This window comes from Aedes albopictus, unplaced genomic scaffold, assembly GCF_035046485.1.
Source record: "Aedes albopictus strain Foshan unplaced genomic scaffold, AalbF5 HiC_scaffold_104, whole genome shotgun sequence".
In the NCBI taxonomy this organism is placed as follows: Eukaryota; Metazoa; Arthropoda; class Insecta; order Diptera; family Culicidae; genus Aedes; species Aedes albopictus.
The window spans coordinates 52,455-73,658 of NW_026916416.1; the positions used below are offsets into that span (position 1 = coordinate 52,455).

The 21,204-nt window shown below is 45.3% G+C and overlaps 1 protein-coding gene across 1 annotated transcript in view; it reads left to right on the forward strand.

Annotated features, from left to right (window-relative positions):
* Positions 1 to 19,795, forward strand: part of LOC109622862 (uncharacterized) — a gene marked incomplete at its 5' end in the record, with an annotated part of 69,313 nt that extends 49,518 nt beyond the window's left edge. The window contains 21 exon segments of the mRNA XM_062843200.1: positions 84 to 395; positions 461 to 1,405; positions 1,472 to 2,122; positions 2,403 to 3,716; positions 3,779 to 4,429; positions 4,543 to 4,854; positions 4,912 to 5,856; positions 5,922 to 6,572; positions 6,977 to 8,290; positions 8,354 to 9,004; positions 11,200 to 11,511; positions 11,569 to 12,513; positions 12,575 to 13,225; positions 13,507 to 13,818; positions 13,884 to 14,828; positions 14,895 to 15,545; positions 15,923 to 16,234; positions 16,295 to 17,938; positions 18,488 to 18,796; positions 18,854 to 19,194; positions 19,382 to 19,795. Of these exon segments, the coding sequence (XP_062699184.1) occupies positions 84 to 395; positions 461 to 1,405; positions 1,472 to 2,122; positions 2,403 to 3,716; positions 3,779 to 4,429; positions 4,543 to 4,854; positions 4,912 to 5,856; positions 5,922 to 6,572; positions 6,977 to 8,290; positions 8,354 to 9,004; positions 11,200 to 11,511; positions 11,569 to 12,513; positions 12,575 to 13,225; positions 13,507 to 13,818; positions 13,884 to 14,828; positions 14,895 to 15,545; positions 15,923 to 16,234; positions 16,295 to 17,938; positions 18,488 to 18,796; positions 18,854 to 19,194; positions 19,382 to 19,795 (14,582 nt within the window).
* Between the last annotated feature and the right edge of the window lie 1,409 nt (positions 19,796 to 21,204).

The following is a 21,204-nucleotide window of genomic DNA, read 5'->3' on the forward strand; positions in this document are numbered from 1 at the left end:
TGAGATTCGTCATAGTTGTATGGACCTCCTGCAAGAAAAAAATAAGATGCTACTATGTAAGTTAACAAAATGTTTTCCTTCAGCTGTACAACAATATGTAGACCCATGTCAACCTAGCCCATGTGGTCCAAACAGTCAGTGCCGTGAAATCAATGGACAAGGAGTTTGCTCGTGCTTGCCCACATACATTGGATCTCCTCCAGGATGTCGACCAGAATGTGTCACCAGTTCTGAATGTTCTCTGGACAAGGCTTGCGTCAATCAAAAGTGCGTCGATCCTTGTCCTGGAACGTGTGGCACGAATGCCAGATGTAACGTTAACAACCATAGTCCAATCTGTTCGTGTCAATCTGGATACACCGGAGATCCGTTCACTAGATGCTATCCCAATCCACGTAAGACCATACAAGCGTCGTTTATTTCAGTCATCCTCATACTAATAATCATTCCCTAAATTCAGCACCTCCCCAAGATACTCAAGTAATCGTCCGCGATCCTTGTGTTCCCTCTCCATGTGGTCCAAACTCACAATGTCGTAACATCAACGGAGTGCCATCGTGCTCTTGTCTAGTCAACTATATTGGATCACCACCAAATTGTAGACCTGAGTGTACGATCAACGCTGAATGTTCTAGCAATCAGGCTTGCATGAACGAAAAATGTAGAGATCCATGCCCTGGATCATGCGGAATTGGAGCCAGGTGCAATGTCATCAACCATACACCGATCTGCACCTGTGAAATTGGATATACGGGAGATCCATTTACGAATTGTTATCCAGAACCTCCGCCTCCAAGGGAACCAGCGCGAGATGATCCATGCAATCCATCTCCCTGTGGACCTAACGCCCAATGCAACAATGGTATATGCACATGTCTACCGGAATATCAAGGAGACCCGTATCAAGGATGTCGACCTGAATGCATCCTCAACTCAGATTGTCCAAGAGACAAGGCCTGCATACGTAGCAAATGCGTTGACCCTTGTCCAGGAACGTGCGGACAAGATGCCTTGTGTGAGGTCATCAATCACATTCCAATGTGTAGTTGTCCGAACGGTAAGGCCGGAAACGCCTTTGTGCAGTGTAGACCTCAACAGGCTCCACCAGTAAGCAACCCGTGTAATCCTTCTCCATGCGGCCCGAACAGTCAGTGTCGGGAGATCAATGGCCAAGCTGTTTGCTCATGCGTACCTGGATTCATTGGAAGCCCACCAACTTGTAGGCCAGAATGTGTCGTCAGCTCAGAGTGTCCACAGAATCAAGCATGTAACAACCAAAAATGCAGAGATCCATGTCCAGGAACTTGTGGCGTCGGAGCACGTTGCACAGTTGTCAATCACAACCCAATCTGTAGCTGTCCAGAGCGATACACTGGAGACCCATTCATCCGTTGTCAACCTATCGGTATGACCACCCAATACCAAAATACGCATTCACTCACCTAACAATCCTAAATACTTTTTCTTACAGTTGAACCTCCCGTTCAAATGACCGCTGTTAATCCCTGTCAACCATCTCCATGTGGTCCGAACGCAGAATGCCGACCTGTCGGCAATTCACCATCCTGTACGTGTATAGATAACATGATCGGTTCACCACCCAACTGTCGACCTGAGTGCATCAGTAACTCAGAATGCGCCAGTAACCTTGCATGTATTCGCCAGAAGTGTCAAGATCCATGCACGGGAGCCTGCGGAGCAAATGCTGAGTGTCGTGTAGTCAGCCATACGCCCATGTGCATCTGTTCAATTGGATACAGTGGCGACCCGTTCACTCAGTGCTTGCCCGTTCAACAGGACGTCCCGAGGGAACCAGCGTCGCCCTGCACTCCGAGCCCCTGTGGAGCCAATGCTGTTTGTAGAGAACAGAATGGAGCCGGGTCATGTACCTGTATTGACGACCACTTTGGAAACCCATACGAAGGATGTCGGCCCGAATGTGTTCTAAACTCCGATTGTCCTTCAAACCGAGCGTGCGTCCGGAACAAATGTCAGGATCCTTGCCCGGGGACTTGTGGTCAAAATGCAGATTGTCAAGTCGTAAACCATTTGCCTTCGTGCACATGCATTTCAGGATATGAAGGGGACCCCTTCCGATATTGTAATGTGCAGCAACGAGAACGTAAGCATTTGTTATCTTATCAAATGCTTTAAAACTAATGTGATAGCGCTTTATTATGAAACTTAATAAGTGGTTCAGAACATGACGATACTACTAATGATTAAAGATCCAAAGAATTTAAATGTTAAACCTTGTAACGATGGTAACAACAAATATCACACCAGTTTATAATTCATTGCTTTTAGTCAATGAAATAAAACTGTGATCGTTATCATCATCCAAGCTTTTTTTTAATAATTATTCATTCCATACATATCTAATTAAAACTATATGTCTGCAGCGATCCAACAATACGTGAACCCATGTCAACCTAGCCCATGCGGTCCCAATAGCCAATGTCGTGAGATCAACGGCCAGGGCGTTTGCTCGTGTTTACCCACATATATTGGATCTCCACCTGGATGCCGTCCGGAATGTGTAGCAAGTTCAGAATGTCCTCTGGATAAGGCCTGCGTTAATCAAAAGTGCATCGATCCTTGTCCTGGAACGTGTGGAACCAATGCCAGATGTAACGTTAACAACCATAGTCCAATCTGTTCGTGTCAATCTGGTTACACCGGAGATCCGTTCACTCGATGCTATTCCAATCCACGTAAGAACTTTGTACCTTCCATTCATTCTCAACCTAATAATCATTTCATAACCACAGCGCCTCCTCAAGATACCCAAATTGTTGTTCGAGACCCATGTGTCCCGTCGCCATGCGGTCCAAACTCACAATGCCGCAACATCAATGGAGTACCATCATGCTCTTGTCTAGTCAACTACATTGGATCACCGCCTAACTGTAGACCCGAATGTACAATCAATGCTGAATGTCCTAGTAATCAAGCCTGTATGAACGAGAAATGTAGGGATCCGTGTCCTGGATCATGCGGAATTGCAGCCAGATGTAATGTTATCAACCATACACCGATCTGCACCTGTGAGGCCGGATATACGGGAGATCCGTTCACGAATTGCTATCCGGAACCACCACCTCCAAGGGAACCAGTGCGAGATGACCCATGTAATCCATCTCCTTGCGGACCTAATGCCCAATGCAACAATGGAATATGCACATGTCTACCAGAATACCAAGGAGACCCATATCAAGGATGTCGACCTGAATGTGTCCTGAACTCAGACTGTCCAAGAGATAAGGCCTGCATACGCAGCAAGTGCGTTGACCCTTGTCCAGGAACGTGCGGACAAGATGCCTTGTGTGAGGTCATCAACCACATTCCAATGTGCAGTTGTCCGAATGGTATGGCCGGAAACGCCTTCGTGCAGTGCAGACCTCAACAAGCTCCACCAGTGAGCAACCCGTGCAACCCATCTCCATGTGGTCCGAACAGCCAGTGTCGGGAGATCAACGGCCAAGCTGTATGTTCATGCGTACCTGGATTCATTGGAAGCCCGCCAACGTGCAGACCAGAATGTGTCGTCAGCTCTGAGTGTCCCCAGAATCAAGCCTGCAACAACCAGAAATGTAGAGATCCGTGCCCAGGAACCTGTGGTGTTGGAGCACGATGCTCTGTTGTCAACCATAATCCAATTTGTAGTTGTCCTGATCGATATTCCGGCGACCCGTTTATACGTTGCCAACTTATAGGTATTTCTAATAATTAACACCCAATCGGAACACAATTGTTAAACACAATTTTAACATTTCAGTTGAACCTCCTGTACAAATGACTTCGATAAACCCTTGTCAACCTTCTCCATGTGGGTCTAATGCCGAGTGTAGACCAGTCGGAGACTCTCCATCGTGCACCTGTCTTCAAGATATGATTGGTTCACCTCCAAATTGTCGCCCTGAATGCATCAGTAACTCAGAATGTGCGTACAACCTTGCATGCATCAGACAAAAATGTCAGAATCCATGCACGGGAGCTTGTGGAACTAATTCCGAGTGTAGAGTGGTCAGTCATACGCCAATGTGCATTTGCTCAGTCGGATACACCGGCGATCCGTTTACACAATGCTCGCCAGTTCAGCAAGACACTCCTCGGGAACCGATATCGCCGTGCACGCCAAGCCCATGCGGAGCAAACGCTATCTGTAAAGAGCAAAACGGGGCTGGCTCGTGCACGTGTATCGAGGATCACTTTGGTAATCCGTACGAAGGATGCCGACCGGAGTGTGTATTGAACTCGGACTGTGCGTCCAATAGAGCTTGTATTCGCAACAAATGTCAAGATCCTTGCCCAGGAACGTGTGGCCAAAACGCGGATTGCCAAGTTGTCAATCATCTTCCTTCGTGTACTTGCTGGACAGGCTACGAAGGAGACCCATTCAGATACTGCAACGTACAACAACGCGAACGTAAGATTCTTTTAACAAACTGTTGTAAATGAGGGCGCAATGATATACTGTCCTGAAAAATGTAGAACATCAAAATATTCTAAATGTCTCTTTTATATATCATTTGTGTTTAGCCGTTCAACAATACGTGAACCCATGTCAACCTAGCCCATGTGGTCCAAATAGTCAGTGTCGTGAGATCAACGGGCAGGGTGTTTGCTCGTGCTTGCCCACATATATTGGATCTCCACCTGGATGTCGACCGGAATGTGTTACAAGTTCCGAATGTTCTCTGGATAAGGCCTGCGTCAATCAAAAATGTGTAGATCCTTGCCCCGGAGCTTGTGGATCCAATGCCAGATGTAATGTTAATAACCACAGTCCAATCTGTTCATGTCAATCTGGATACACCGGAGATCCGTTCACTCGATGTTATCCCAATCCACGTAAGAATTCAGTAACCTCTATTCATTCTCAACCTAATAATCATTTCATAACCACAGCGCCTCCTCAAGATACCCAAATCGTTGTCCGAGACCCATGTGTTCCCTCTCCATGCGGGCCAAACTCGCAATGCCGCAACATCAACGGCGTGCCATCGTGCTCTTGTATAGTCAACTATATGGGAACACCGCCTAACTGTAGACCCGAATGTACAATCAATGCTGAATGCCCTAGTATTCAAGCATGTATGAACGAGAAATGTAGGGATCCCTGTCCTGGATCATGCGGAATTGGAGCCAGGTGTAATGTCATCAATCATACTCCGATCTGTACCTGTGAAGTTGGATATACGGGAGATCCATTTACAAATTGTTACCCGGAACCTCCACCTCCAAGAGAACCGGTGCGAGATGACCCATGTAATCCATCTCCTTGTGGACCAAATGCCCAATGCAACAATGATATATGCACATGCCTACCGGAATATCAAGGAGACCCATATCAAGGATGTCGACCTGAGTGTGTGCTGAATTCAGATTGTCCACGTGACAAGGCCTGCATACGTAGCAAATGCGTTGACCCTTGTCCAGGAACGTGCGGACAAGATGCCTTGTGTGAAGTCATCAATCACATTCCAATGTGTAGTTGTCCGAATGGAATGGCCGGAAATGCCTTTGTACAGTGCAGACCTCAACAGGCTCCACCAGTGAGCAACCCGTGCAATCCTTCTCCATGCGGCCCGAACAGTCAGTGTCGAGAGATCAACGGCCAAGCTGTTTGCTCATGTGTACCTGGATTCATTGGAAGCCCACCAACTTGTAGGCCTGAATGTGTCGTCAGTTCAGAGTGTCCACAGAATCAAGCATGTAACAACCAAAAATGCAGAGATCCATGCCCAGGAACTTGCGGCGTCGGAGCTCGTTGCTCAGTTGTCAACCATAATCCAATCTGTAGCTGCTCAGAGCGATACACCGGTGATCCGTTTATTCGTTGTCAGCCTATAGGTATGATCACTTAACACAAAACAACCAATCACTTTGCTAACAACTCCAAATATCGTTCCTTACAGTTAAACCTCCAGTACAAATGACCCCTGTCAATCCATGTCAGCCATCTCCTTGTGGTCCAAACGCAGAATGTCGACCTATCGGTGATTCGCCATCATGTACGTGTTTAGATAATATGATTGGTTCACCACCTAATTGCCGTCCTGAATGTGTCAGTAACTCAGAATGCGCCAGTAACCTTGCATGTATTCGTCAGAAGTGCCAAGATCCATGCACGGGAGCTTGTGGAGCAAACGCTGAGTGCCGAGTCGTCAGTCATACACCTATGTGCATCTGTTCGATCGGATATACCGGTGATCCGTTCACTCAGTGCTTGCCTGTTCAACAGGACGTCCCGAGAGAACCAACGTCACCTTGCATTCCAAGTCCGTGTGGAGCCAATGCCGTTTGTAGAGAACAAAATGGAGCCGGTTCATGCAGTTGTATTGACGATCATTTTGGAAATCCATACGAAGGATGCAGGCCGGAATGTGTTCTGAATTCTGACTGCTCTTCGAATCGAGCGTGCGTCCGTAACAAATGTCAAGACCCATGTCCGGGAACCTGTGGTCAAAACGCGGAATGTCAAGTGGTCAACCATCTACCATCTTGCACTTGTATTAGTGGATACGAAGGCGATCCGTTTAGATTCTGCAGCATTCAGCAAAGAGAACGTAAGAAAACATTTTCATTTGAATTACGCTTCAAACATAATTTATCGATGTTGAGATGACGATGAATTAATAATGAAAATAATTGAACAGTGAACACTATTAGGGCTGAGTCATACGTTAAATTGTCACGCTTTGAATAACTTGGTAAATTTTTAAAAGCTTCAGTTTTTTTTTTGCGCTTATATGACAATTCTATACATGTAGAGATTATTGCAGGACCCAATTAGGATTTTTTCAAAACTTTTGCTGGTATGACGTAAATGATGTTACCAGTTAAAGAAAGTAACGAGTGGTAATTGAAATCAACATTCTACCAAATTACAAACCAAATCGACAGCTTTAAGACTTGCATACAAAAGCATAAGCAAAATTCTCTAACAGCAGCGCACATTTTATTCTCTCAGCAATTCAACAATATGTCAATCCATGTCAACCTAGCCCATGTGGTCCAAACAGTCAGTGTCGTGAGATCAACGGGCAGGGCGTTTGCTCGTGCTTGCCCACATACATCGGATCTCCTCCTGGATGTCGACCAGAATGTGTCACCAGTTCTGAATGTCCTCTGGACAAGGCTTGCGTCAATCAAAAGTGCGTCGATCCTTGTCCTGGAACGTGTGGAACCAATGCCAGATGTAACGTTAACAATCACAGTCCAATCTGTTCGTGTCAATCTGGATACACCGGAGATCCGTTCACTCGATGCTACCCCAATCCACGTAAGAATCCAGTAACTTCCATTCATTCTCAACCTAATAATCATTCCATAACTACAGCGCCTCCTCAAGATACCCAAGTCGTCGTCAGAGACCCTTGCGTCCCTTCGCCATGCGGACCAAATTCACAATGCCGTAACATCAACGGAGTGCCATCATGTTCTTGTCTAGTCAACTACATTGGATCACCACCTAACTGTAGACCCGAATGTACTATCAATGCTGAATGTCCAAGTAATCAAGCATGTATGAATGAAAAATGTAGGGATCCATGTCCTGGGTCATGCGGTATTGGAGCTAGGTGTAATGTCATCAACCATACACCGATTTGTACCTGTGAAGTTGGGTATACGGGAGATCCATTTACAAATTGTTATCCGGAACCTCCGCCTTCAAGGGAACCAGTGCGCGATGATCCATGTAATCCATCTCCTTGCGGAGCTAATGCACAATGCAACAATGGAATCTGCACATGTCTACCTGAATATCAAGGAGATCCATATCAAGGATGTCGACCTGAATGCGTCCTGAACTCAGATTGTCCAAGAGATAAGGCCTGCATACGTAGCAAGTGCGTTGACCCTTGTCCAGGAACGTGCGGCCAAGACGCCTTGTGTGAAGTGATCAATCACATACCAATGTGTAGCTGTCCGAATGGAATGGCCGGAAACGCTTTCGTGCAGTGTAGACCTCAGCAGGCTCCACCAGTGAGCAACCCGTGTAATCCATCTCCATGCGGTCCGAACAGTCAGTGTCGCGAAATTAACGGACAAGCTGTATGTTCATGTGTTCCTGGCTTCATTGGAAGTCCTCCAACTTGCAGACCAGAATGTGTGGTCAGTTCAGAATGTCCACAGAATCAAGCGTGTAATAATCAAAAATGCAGAGATCCATGTCCCGGAACTTGCGGCGTCGAAGCACGTTGCTCAGTTGTCAATCATAATCCGATCTGTAGCTGCCCAGAGCGATACACCGGTGATCCGTTCATTCGTTGTCAACCCATAAGTATGCTTAATCTCTCGCGTATATCACATTGGAGTTAACAACCGTAATTTTTATTTCTTACAGTTGAACCCCCAGTACAAATGACCCCTGTAAACCCATGTCAACCATCCCCATGTGGTCCAAACGCCGAATGTCGACCTGTCGGTGATTCGCCATCGTGCACGTGTTTGGATAACATGATAGGTTCACCACCTAATTGCCGTCCTGAATGTGTCAGTAACTCAGAATGCGCCAGTAACCTTGCATGTATTCGTCAGAAGTGTCAAGATCCATGCAGGGGAGCTTGTGGAGCGAACGCTGAGTGTCGAGTTGTTAGCCATACGCCCATGTGCATCTGTTCGATCGGATACACTGGTGACCCATTCACTCAGTGCTTGCCTGTTCAACAGGACGTCCCAAGAGAACCAGCGTCACCTTGCATTCCAAGTCCGTGTGGAGCCAATGCCGTTTGTAGAGAGCAAAATGGAGCTGGTTCATGTAGTTGTATTGACGATCATTTCGGAAACCCATACGAAGGATGCCGACCGGAATGTGTTCTGAACTCTGACTGCTCTTCGAACCGAGCATGTGTTCGCAACAAATGCCAGGATCCTTGTCCGGGAACCTGTGGTCAAAACGCGGAATGTCAAGTCGTCAATCATCTACCATCGTGTACCTGTGTCAGTGGATACGAAGGCGATCCGTTTAGATTCTGCAGCATTCAGCAAAGAGAACGTAAGGAACAAATGATTAGATAAAAGGTCACTTAAAGCTTTATTACATAATGTTTTGACAAAGTAAATGCATTGCTGATGATGTGATTCAATAACAATCTTAAGAGCTTTGAAGATACGCAGATTTTCGTGTGCAGAAATTATCGCTACTCACTTAAGTAAAAGTCCTTTGATCGGCTTTTCTAATTTTTGTAAAAATACGGACTACTAAAACTCAGCACAATTTTACCGAATTCACTGTTGATTCGGTAGAGTTTACCGAACGTTCAGTATTTTTTGCAGAATAATCTAAAATCTTAACTTCTACTCAAATTGTAACAGTTAAACACGATACATTATATTAATTTTGATACATTTTTTCTGTTCATAAGATATGAATAATTTTCACTTAAATTAGCACATTTCAAATATTTGTCTGATCACTTTGGGGTCTTCTATAAAGTTTTACGGTACATTCTAGCTGATCGGTATAGTTATTGAAAAAAATGAGCATCTCACGGGTAAAAAATCAAAAACAAGTTGTTTTTTTTACCAAAACTTCCACATTAAGGCTCATTTTAAGTGGAAGTTCGTGACAACATAAAGAATGAAATAAGAGTAGCCCAATCAAAATTTTGGATATGCGGTTTTATGAACAACCAATCGTTAGAACCTTGCCGGAAAATGAAAACTCAGGCGATTAAAAGCGTTTAATTTTGTTCGATAATAAGTATAGAACTACCCAATCCAAGCAGGAACGGATAACTGACACATAACTGCAGCATACCAAAGTCAGGTATCATACCAAGACAAGGTATTGGTCGATCATCCAGGTATTGGAAATAACTTATTTTGGTATTTTGTAGGTGTTGATAAAATACCACAACGAGTGATTGGTTTGGTGTTGAGGACTGCATGATGTACTATTCAATTACACTAGTTTACAGCATTTTTGAACTCGGTAAGCTGATGATCATTTTTGGTGTAGAATCATGCCCTGAGTTTGAAAACGCGAAAGAGAAAAATTACAGTAGAGCGGAAATTTTTTCGACTTTCCATACAAGGTTGATGATTTGAAATCGATTTTTGTTCTATTTTTAGGCAAAGTCGCTCACTTCAAACATTTCATTCTCCGTAATCGATGCTCCGATTGAGCTGAAATTTTTACTGTAACTCGCCTACATATGATATGTCAAATAAACGTCGAGAAAGAATTTTTAAGTTGTTTTTTGCTTATTGAAAAAAATACATTTCTTCAAAAATTTTTGGGAATTTTGCTAAAATTTAAGAAGATCGTCCCTAAAACGCGCCAATATCTTGAATTTCATCAATCTGACGCAAAACCTGCATTCAGATGATCGAATGGTATTGTATTCAGCTTTTCATTTATGGAAAAAGATTTGAAATTGGTTGAACAAAACGCAATATATTTGAATTCTAGTAAATTACATATTTTGAAAAGTTACAAAACTCGATATTGAGCTATAACTCAAAAACTGTTCTACTTTAAATTTTTTGAAGGTCGGTTTCGAAATCAGCACTAAATTGTGCTTCAAAAATTTTGGTCGTTGACAGAAGTTCACGACTTTCGTTTTATTTTGTAAACTTGTGTTATGGAAAATTCATTATTTGTATGGAAAAATCGCCGATTATTATTTAGGTATTGCCATACCTGATGTCGTTATTCACGTGTTATGCACAGAATACACACCAATTAATATTTTAAGTATTTTACCTCTTATGCAGGGCTACTCAATACCTCATTCAGGTTGTAGGTATTCGGTTTTCCATACCTGAGTTTGGTATTCTTCAGCTATTTTCTCCTGCTCGGGAAGTAGCATGTGCATCATAAAAAGAGCTTAAAAATTGGGCTCTGTAGAAGACCGTATTAATTTCTAATATAAGCCGCTAAATGCATATTTCGACTTAGTCAAAATGGCTTAATTATGTCCCATTTCATACATTACATGCTACACGACAGGAAAATGCTTCAGCTAGTATCAGCAATAACGTTTTAACCCCTCAGTAGTCACGCTGTTGTATATTGTACGACACGCTGAAAAGAGCTCGCTTTTTGTACACAATGCTACCGCGGTGCTGCCAATGGTAGCCGACCGCTTCCGATTTACGAAAAGTTAAGACCAAAACATGGTTTGCTGACTTGCATTCGAACCATACTATGATCAGCTAGCAGTAACACACATTTTATTCTCTCAGCTATCCAACAATACGTGAACCCATGTCAACCAAGCCCATGTGGTCCAAACAGCCAGTGCCGTGAGATCAATGGGCAGGGCGTTTGCTCGTGCTTACCCACATACATCGGATCTCCACCTGGATGTCGGCCAGAATGCGTCACCAGTTCTGAATGTCCTCTGAACAAGGCCTGCGTCAATCAAAAATGTGTAGATCCTTGCCCCGGAACTTGTGGATCCAATGCCAGATGTAACGTTAATAACCACAGTCCAATATGTTCGTGTCAGTCTGGTTACACCGGAGATCCGTTTACACGATGCTACCCCAATCCACGTAAGAACTCGGTAACTTCCATTCATTCTCAACCTAATAATTATTCAATAACTACAGCGCCTCCTCAAGATACTCAAGTAATCGTCCGCGATCCTTGTGTTCCCTCTCCATGTGGGCCCAATTCACAGTGTCGCAACATCAACGGCGTGCCATCATGCTCTTGTCTAGTCAACTACATTGGATCACCACCTAACTGTAGGCCCGAATGTACAATCAACGCCGAGTGTCCAAGTAATCAAGCATGTATGAACGAGAAATGTAGAGATCCCTGTCCTGGATCATGCGGAATTGGAGCCAGGTGCAATGTCATCAACCACACACCGATCTGCACCTGTGAGGTTGGATATACGGGAGATCCATTCACGAATTGTTATCCAGAACCTCCGCCTCCAAGGGAACCAGTGCGAGATGACCCATGTAATCCATCTCCCTGTGGACCTAATGCCCAATGCAACAATGGAATATGCACATGTCTACCAGAATACCAAGGAGACCCGTACCAAGGATGTCGACCTGAATGCGTCCTGAACTCAGACTGTCCAAGAGATAAGGCCTGCATACGCAATAAGTGTGTTGACCCTTGTCCAGGAACGTGCGGTCAAGACGCCTTGTGTGAAGTCATCAACCATATTCCAATGTGTAGCTGTCCGAATGGAATGGCCGGAAATGCCTTTGTACAGTGTAGACCTCAACAGACTCCGCAAGTAAGCAATCCGTGCAATCCATCTCCATGCGGTCCGAACAGTCAGTGCCGCGAAATCAATGGGCAAGCTGTTTGCTCATGCGTACCAGGTTTCATTGGAAGTCCTCCAACTTGCAGACCTGAATGTGTCGTTAGCTCGGAATGTCCGCAGAATCAGGCATGCAACAATCAGAAATGCAGAGATCCATGCCCAGGAACATGCGGCGTTGGAGCCCGTTGCTCAGTTGTCAATCACAACCCGATTTGTAGTTGTCCTGAACGTTTTACTGGAGACCCATTCATTCGTTGTCAACAAATCAGTAAGATCATACAATTTAATTATCCATATCGTCCATAATTAACAAACCTTGCCACTTTCAGTTGAACCTCCAGTTCAAATGACCCCTGTTAATCCGTGCCAACCATCTCCATGTGGACCCAATTCTGAGTGTAGACCAGTTGGTGATTCTCCTTCCTGCACATGCTTAGCAGAAATGATTGGGTCACCACCAAACTGCCGACCTGAGTGTATTAGTAACTCGGAGTGTTCAAGCAACCTCGCATGCATTCGTCAGAAATGTCAAAACCCATGCATTGGCGCTTGTGGAGCCGATGCCGAATGCCGTGTTGTTAGTCACACTCCAATGTGTATTTGTGCGGTTGGATACACCGGTGATCCATTCACTCAATGTTTGCAAGTTCAACAGGATGTTCCTAGAGAACCACTTTCTCCTTGCGTGCCAAGCCCTTGCGGCGCAAACGCAATATGCAGGGAACAAAATGGCGCTGGATCGTGCACTTGCATGGAGGATCACTTCGGAAATCCTTACGAGGGCTGCCGTCCAGAATGCGTCGTCAATTCGGATTGTCCGTCTAATCGGGCATGTGTTCGCAACAAATGTCAAGATCCGTGTCCCGGAACGTGCGGTCAAAACGCGCAATGTCAAGTGGTGAATCATTTGCCATCCTGTACGTGTGATGACGGATTCCAAGGCGATCCGTTCAGATTCTGTGCTATTCAGCAACGAGAACGTAAGCGAAGATTTTGAATATATCAAAATTTGCTTTTAGGCATAAGGAAATAACATGCTTAGCATATATTCTGCGGAAGTTATAGCGTTCACGCAATAAACAAATTTATATTTTATTATGGATTTGCATAATAAGTATAAATTAGAACTTTCCGTCTACTAACACAGAAATAGTCAAAGTAAATTGTCGGTATATGCATTCTTTTGGCAGCTGAACCAACCTTGAAAATTAAACATCCGTGCTTTGAATAGTCAGCAGTAACACGCATTTTATTCTCTCAGCAATTCAACAATACGTAAACCCCTGTCAACCTAGTCCATGTGGTCCAAACAGTCAGTGCCGTGAGATCAACGGGCAGGGCGTTTGCTCGTGCTTGTCCACATACATTGGATCTCCACCTGGATGTCGGCCAGAATGTGTCACAAGCTCCGAATGTTCTCTAGACAAGGCCTGCGTTAATCAAAAGTGCGTCGATCCCTGTCCTGGAACGTGTGGCACGAATGCCAGATGTAACGTTAACAACCACAGTCCAATTTGTTCGTGTCAATCTGGATACACCGGAGATCCGTTCACTCGATGCTACCCCAATCCACGTAAGAACATACAAAAGTCACTCATTTCAATCATCCCCAAACTAATAATCATTCCCCAACTTCAGCACCTCCTCAAGATACTCAAGTAATCGTCCGCGATCCTTGTGTTCCCTCTCCATGCGGGCCAAACTCACAATGCCGCAACATCAACGGAGTGCCATCATGCTCTTGCCTAGCCAACTATGTGGGATCACCGCCAAATTGTAGACCCGAATGTACTATCAATGCCGAGTGTCCAAGTAATCAAGCATGTATGAACGAGAAATGTAGAGATCCCTGTCCTGGATCATGCGGAATTGGAGCCAGGTGTAATGTCATCAATCATACTCCAATCTGTACCTGTGAAGTTGGATATACGGGAGATCCATTTACGAATTGTTACCCGGAACCTCCACCTCCAAGAGAACCGGTGCGAGATGACCCATGCAATCCATCTCCGTGTGGACCTAATGCACAATGCAACAATGGAATATGCACATGCCTACCGGAATATCAAGGAGACCCATATCAAGGATGTCGACCTGAGTGTGTGCTGAATTCAGATTGTCCACGTGACAAGGCCTGCATACGTAGCAAATGCGTTGACCCTTGTCCAGGAACGTGCGGACAAGATGCCTTGTGTGAAGTCATCAATCACATTCCAATGTGTAGTTGTCCGAATGGAATGGCCGGGAATGCCTTTGTACAGTGCAGACCTCAACAGGCTCCACCAGTGAGCAACCCGTGCAATCCATCTCCATGCGGCCCGAACAGTCAGTGTCGAGAGATCAACGGCCAAGCTGTTTGCTCATGTGTACCTGGATTCATTGGAAGCCCACCAACTTGTAGGCCTGAATGTGTCGTCAGCTCAGAGTGTCCACAGAATCAAGCATGTAACAACCAAAAATGCAGAGATCCATGTCCAGGAACTTGTGGCGTCGGAGCACGTTGCTCAGTTGTCAATCATAATCCGATCTGTAGCTGCCCAGAGCGGTACACAGGAGACCCATTCATACGTTGTCAACCTATCGGTATGACCATCCTAGAAACAGTCGTCCATTCATTTTACTAACAATTCTGAATTCCATTTATTGCAGTTGAACCCCCAGTACAAATGACCCCTGTCAACCCATGTCAACCATCACCATGTGGTCCAAACGCAGAATGCCGACCTGTCGGCGATTCGCCATCATGCACTTGTTTGGATAACATGATTGGTTCACCTCCTAACTGTCGCCCTGAATGTGTCAGTAACTCAGAATGCGCCAGTAACCTTGCATGTATTCGTCAGAAGTGTCAAGATCCATGCACGGGAGCTTGTGGAGCAAACGCTGAGTGCCGGGTCGTCAGCCATACGCCCATGTGCATCTGCTCGATCGGATATACCGGCGATCCGTTCACTCAGTGTTTACGTGTGCAACAGGACGTCCCGAGGGAACCAATATCACCATGCATTCCAAGTCCATGCGGAGCCAATGCCGCTTGCAGAGAACAAAACGGTGCTGGGTCCTGTACATGTGTTGATGATCACTACGGAAACCCATACGAAGGATGCAGACCGGAATGTATTTTGAATTCTGACTGCCCTTCGAACCGAGCTTGCGTCCGTAACAAATGTCAAGACCCATGTCCGGGAACCTGTGGTCAAAACGCGGAATGTCAAGTGGTCAACCATCTACCATTATGCACTTGTATCAGTGGATACGAAGGCGATCCATTTAGATTCTGTAACATTCAGCAAAGAGAACGTAAGCTATATTTATATTTTGTGATGTATCTTTTTCAAAGCCGTACCTGCTTTAGTTCACGCAAACACAGAGACGAAAATGCTTGAATTTTTAAATACGCTAGTTTATGAAATGAGCCACAGTTAAGATAAACCTGAGTCTTATAATGTTCTGTGCATTGAACTCACGACATACAACAGTTGACTTTCGACATCAGAAAGCCGGCTCCAGAGCCATACCTACATTGCCAATAACACTTAATGAAAATGACAATATAATTTTTGACGATAGACAAATTGCTTTGGATAAGTTGCAAAAGATATTTTATTAGATTAAACTCGCTAACTAACGGATCGAACGACAAAAATAATCAATTCTGATACAATTCTCCCAAACAGCTATTCAACAATATGTCAATCCATGTCAACCGAGCCCATGTGGTCCAAATAGTCAGTGTCGTGAAATTAATGGGCAGGGCGTTTGCTCGTGCTTGCCCACATACATTGGATCTCCTCCAGGATGTCGACCAGAATGTGTCACAAGTTCCGAATGTTCTCTAGACAAGGCATGCGTCAATCAAAAGTGCGTCGATCCTTGTCCTGGAACGTGTGGAACCAATGCCAGATGTAACGTTAACAACCACAGTCCAATTTGTTCGTGTCAATCTGGTTACACCGGAGATCCTTTCACTCGGTGCTATCCCAATCCACGTAAGAATTAAAACTCTTTTTGTAAAAACCAAGGTTCTAAATCGGTTATTTTAATCGTAGCTCCACCACAAGACACCCAAATCGTCGTAAGAGACCCTTGTGTCCCTTCGCTATGCGGGCCAAATTCGCAATGCCGTAACATCAACGGAGTGCCATCGTGCTCTTGTCTAGTCAACTACATTGGATCACCGCCTAACTGTAGACCTGAGTGTACGATCAATGCTGAATGCCCCAGCAGTCAAGCTTGTATAAACGAGAAATGTAGGGATCCATGTCCTGGATCATGCGGAGTTGGAGCCAGGTGCAATGTCATCAACCATACACCGATCTGCACCTGTGAAGTTGGATATACGGGAGATCCTTTCACGAATTGTTATCCAGAACCACCACCTCCAAGAGAACCAGTGCGAGATGACCCATGCAATCCATCTCCGTGTGGACCTAATGCACAATGCAACAATGGAATCTGCACATGTCTACCAGAGTATCAAGGTGACCCATATCAAGGATGTCGACCTGAATGCGTCCTGAATTCGGATTGTCCAAGAGACAAGGCCTGCATACGCAATAAGTGCATTGACCCTTGTCCAGGAACGTGTGGCCAAGACGCCTTGTGTGAAGTCATCAACCACATTCCAATGTGTAGCTGTCCGAATGGAATGGCCGGAAACGCCTTTGTACAGTGTAGACCTCAACAGGCTCCACCAGTGAGCAATCCGTGCAATCCATCTCCATGTGGTCCGAACAGCCAGTGTCGGGAGATCAACGGTCAAGCTGTATGCTCATGTGTTCCTGGGTACATTGGAAGTCCGCCAACTTGTAGACCAGAATGTGTTGTTAGCTCGGAATGTCCACAGAATCAAGCTTGCAACAACCAGAAATGTAGAGACCCATGTCCAGGAACCTGTGGTGTCGGAGCTCGATGCTCAGTTGTCAATCACAACCCAATTTGTAGCTGTCCTGAGCGATACACTGGCGATCCATTCGTCCGTTGTCAACCTATAAGTATGTCTCCTAATTGTAACATCTGCAGTCCTTCAGCTAACAAAAATGTTATTTTTACAGTTCAAATGACTCCAGTCAATCCATGCCAACCTTCTCCATGTGGTCCGAACGCAGAATGCCGACCTGTCGGTGATTCGCCATCATGTACATGTCTAGATAACATGATTGGCTCGCCTCCCAACTGTCGACCTGAGTGCATCAGCAACTCAGAATGCTCCAGCAACCTTGCATGTATCCGTCAGAAATGTCAAGATCCATGCGTAGGAGCTTGTGGAGCAAATGCCGAGTGTCGCGTTGTCAGTCACACACCTAATTGCATTTGCTCGATCGGATATACCGGTGATCCGTTCACTCAGTGCTTGCCAGTTCAACAGGACGTCCCGAGGGAGCCATCATCACCATGTATACCGAGCCCATGCGGAGCCAATGCTATTTGTAGAGAGCAAAACGGAGCCGGGTCGTGCACTTGTATTGACGATCACTTCGGAAACCCATACGAAGGGTGCCGACCGGAATGCGTTCTGAATTCCGATTGTCCATCTAGTCGGGCATGCGTTCGGAACAAATGTCAAGACCCATGTCCGGGAACCTGTGGCCAAAATGCAGAATGCCAGGTCGTCAACCATTTACCGTCTTGTACCTGCTTCAGTGGATACGAAGGAGATCCATTCAAGTACTGCAACGTCAAACAAAGAGAACGTAAGCAACCGAAATGTTTTAATGATAACCTGTGGACAATAAACAGACGAATCAACTGAATTCGACTTCAAAAAAATTATATTTGACTCACCAACAGATGTACAGCATCTCACAACGCTAATTTTCGTAGATAATCCAAATCGCATGTCATTAAAATTAAAAGTCAATTCCATATTAATTGCTCAGTGGATTGACTGACCGATAATTTAGACCAAATGATCTACTGCGAGAAAAGCTCTGTTTTGTTGTACATACCATATTAAAGTTTTGAATATTAATCATGATTATAATTCAATAAGTAACACAAGTTAACGTGGTGTTTTTTTTCTAAATTTCGAATTCAGTTCAAACATACGACCAGGACAATTTACAAGACCATACTCAGCATAGTTATCCAGTTGTCTAACAGTTGAAATACTAGATTATTGTTGAACATTTATATAAATAATATTGCTGGTCAACAATAAACGTGATTTCAAGCCATTGAACAACTGGCATCGCTGACCTTACGAATCATACTGAAACCCACAATATTTTATTCTGATTCAGCACAAGTGTACGTCAATCCTTGTCAACCAAATCCGTGTGGCCCTAACAGTCAGTGTCGTGAGATCAACGGGCAGGGCGTTTGCTCGTGCTTGCCCACATACATCGGATCTCCACCTGGGTGCCGCCCGGAATGTGTAACAAGCTCTGAATGCTCTCTAGACAAGGCCTGCGTCAATCAAAAGTGCGTCGATCCTTGTCCTGGAACGTGTGGAACCAATGCCAGATGTAACGTTAACAACCATAGTCCAATCTGTTCGTGTCAATCTGGTTACACCGGAGATCCGTTCACTCGCTGTTACCCCAATCCACGTAAGAATGACTTAAATATTTACCAAAACATTCCTAAACCTTCGATTTCTGTCGCAGCACCTCCGCAAGATACCCCAATCGTTGTACGTGATCCTTGCGTTCCTTCACCATGTGGACCAAACTCGCAATGCCGCAACATCAACGGAGTGCCGTCGTGTTCTTGCCTAGTAAACTACATTGGATCACCACCCAACTGCAGACCTGAGTGTACAATCAACGCCGAATGTCCAAGCAACCAGGCCTGCATGAACGAAAAGTGTAGGGATCCATGCCCTGGATCATGCGGAGTTGGAGCCAGGTGCAATGTTATCAATCATACGCCGATATGTACTTGCGAAACGGGATACACGGGAGATCCTTTCACAAATTGTTATCCAGAACCACCGCCCAAGGAACCAGTGCGAGATGACCCATGCAATCCGTCTCCTTGTGGTCCAAATGCACAATGCAACAACGGAATTTGTACTTGTTTGCCAGAATATCAAGGAGATCCCTACCAAGGATGTCGACCGGAATGTGTTCTAAATTCGGATTGCTCACGAGACAAAGCCTGTATTCGAAACAAATGTGTTGATCCTTGTCCAGGAACGTGTGGGCAAAACGCAGTATGTGAAGTTGTCAACCATGTTCCAGTATGCAGCTGTCCAACCGGTATGGCTGGTAACGCTTTCGTCCAATGTAGACCTCAACAAGCCCCACCAGTCACCAATCCGTGCAACCCATCACCATGCGGTCCAAACAGTCAGTGTCGCGAAATCAATGGGCAAGCAGTGTGCTCATGTGTGCCAGGATTTATTGGAAGCCCACCAGCCTGTAGACCGGAATGCGTTGTTAGTTCCGAATGTGCGCAAAACCAGGCCTGTAGCAACCAAAAGTGCAGAGATCCTTGCCCTGGAACATGCGGAGTTGGAGCACGTTGCACGGTTGTCAACCACAATCCTATCTGTAGTTGCCCGGACCGTTATACGGGAGATCCATTCGTTCGCTGTCAACCAATAAGTAAGCATATCTCGAACATCTTCAGTTTGAATCACAATTACAACAATTTCATCCACTTTTCAGTTGAAACTCCTGTACAAATGACGCCAACGAATCCTTGTCAACCGAACCCATGTGGTCCAAATGCCGAGTGCAGAGCTGTGGGAGATTCTCCATCCTGTACATGCTTGGACGCGATGATAGGAAGTCCTCCGAATTGTCGCCCCGAATGTGTCAGCAATGCAGAATGCTCTAGCCATCTAGCGTGTATTCGGCAGAAATGTCAAGACCCATGTGCCGGAGCATGCGGGGCAAATTCAGAGTGTCGAGTTGTCAGTCACACCCCGAATTGCATCTGCTCGGCTGGATTCACTGGTGATCCATTCACACAATGTGTACCAGCACAACAGGATATTCCAAGAGAACAAACTTCGCCTTGTTTGCCGAGCCCTTGCGGATCCAATGCCTTCTGTAGAGAGCAAAACGGGGCCGGATCCTGTACATGCTTTGAGGACTACTTTGGAAACCCTTATGAAGGATGTAGACCAGAATGTGTTTTGAACTCGGATTGCCCGTCGAATCGAGCCTGTGTCAACAGCAAGTGTAAAGACCCTTGCCCCGGTACTTGTGGACAAAACGCTGAATGTCAAGTCGTCAATCATGTGCCGTCGTGCACTTGTTTTGTTGGCTATGAGGGTGATCCATTTAGATATTGCAACGTCGTGCAAAGAGAACGTAAGAATGCTTTTATTGCTTATGCTTTGCTATTTTACAATTGCTTCGCTTAACTCCGTATGAATTCAATACTGATTTGTATTACTATTTTACAGCTGTTAAAGAATATGTAAATCCGTGTCAGCCCAATCCGTGCGGTCCAAATAGTCAATGCCGTGAGATCAATGGACAGGCCGTTTGCTCGTGCCTGCCCACATACATCGGATCCCCACCCGGATGTCGCCCGGAATGTGTAACAAGTTCAGAATGTTCTCTGGATAAGGCCTGCGTCAATCAGAAGTGTGTTGATCCTTGTCCAGGAACATGTGGAACCAACGCCAGATGCAATGTGAACAACCACAGTCCTATATGCTCTTGTCAATCCGGTTACACAGGCGATCCGTTCACTCGCTGCTATCCAAATCCCCGTAAGATTTATAATCCAACATTACTAGATTTTGAAACTTATACAAAATTCTGTCCTTCTCAACCAGCTCCTCCGAAAGACACGGAAATAATAGTTCGTGACCCATGCGTTCCATCGCCATGCGGGCCAAATGCTCAGTGTAGAAATATAAATGGAGCTCCATCATGCTCATGCCATGCAACCTATATTGGAACACCACCGAATTGTAGACCCGAGTGTTCCATCAACTCAGAGTGCCCCAGCAATCAGGCATGCATCAACGAGAAGTGTAGAGACCCATGTCCTGGCT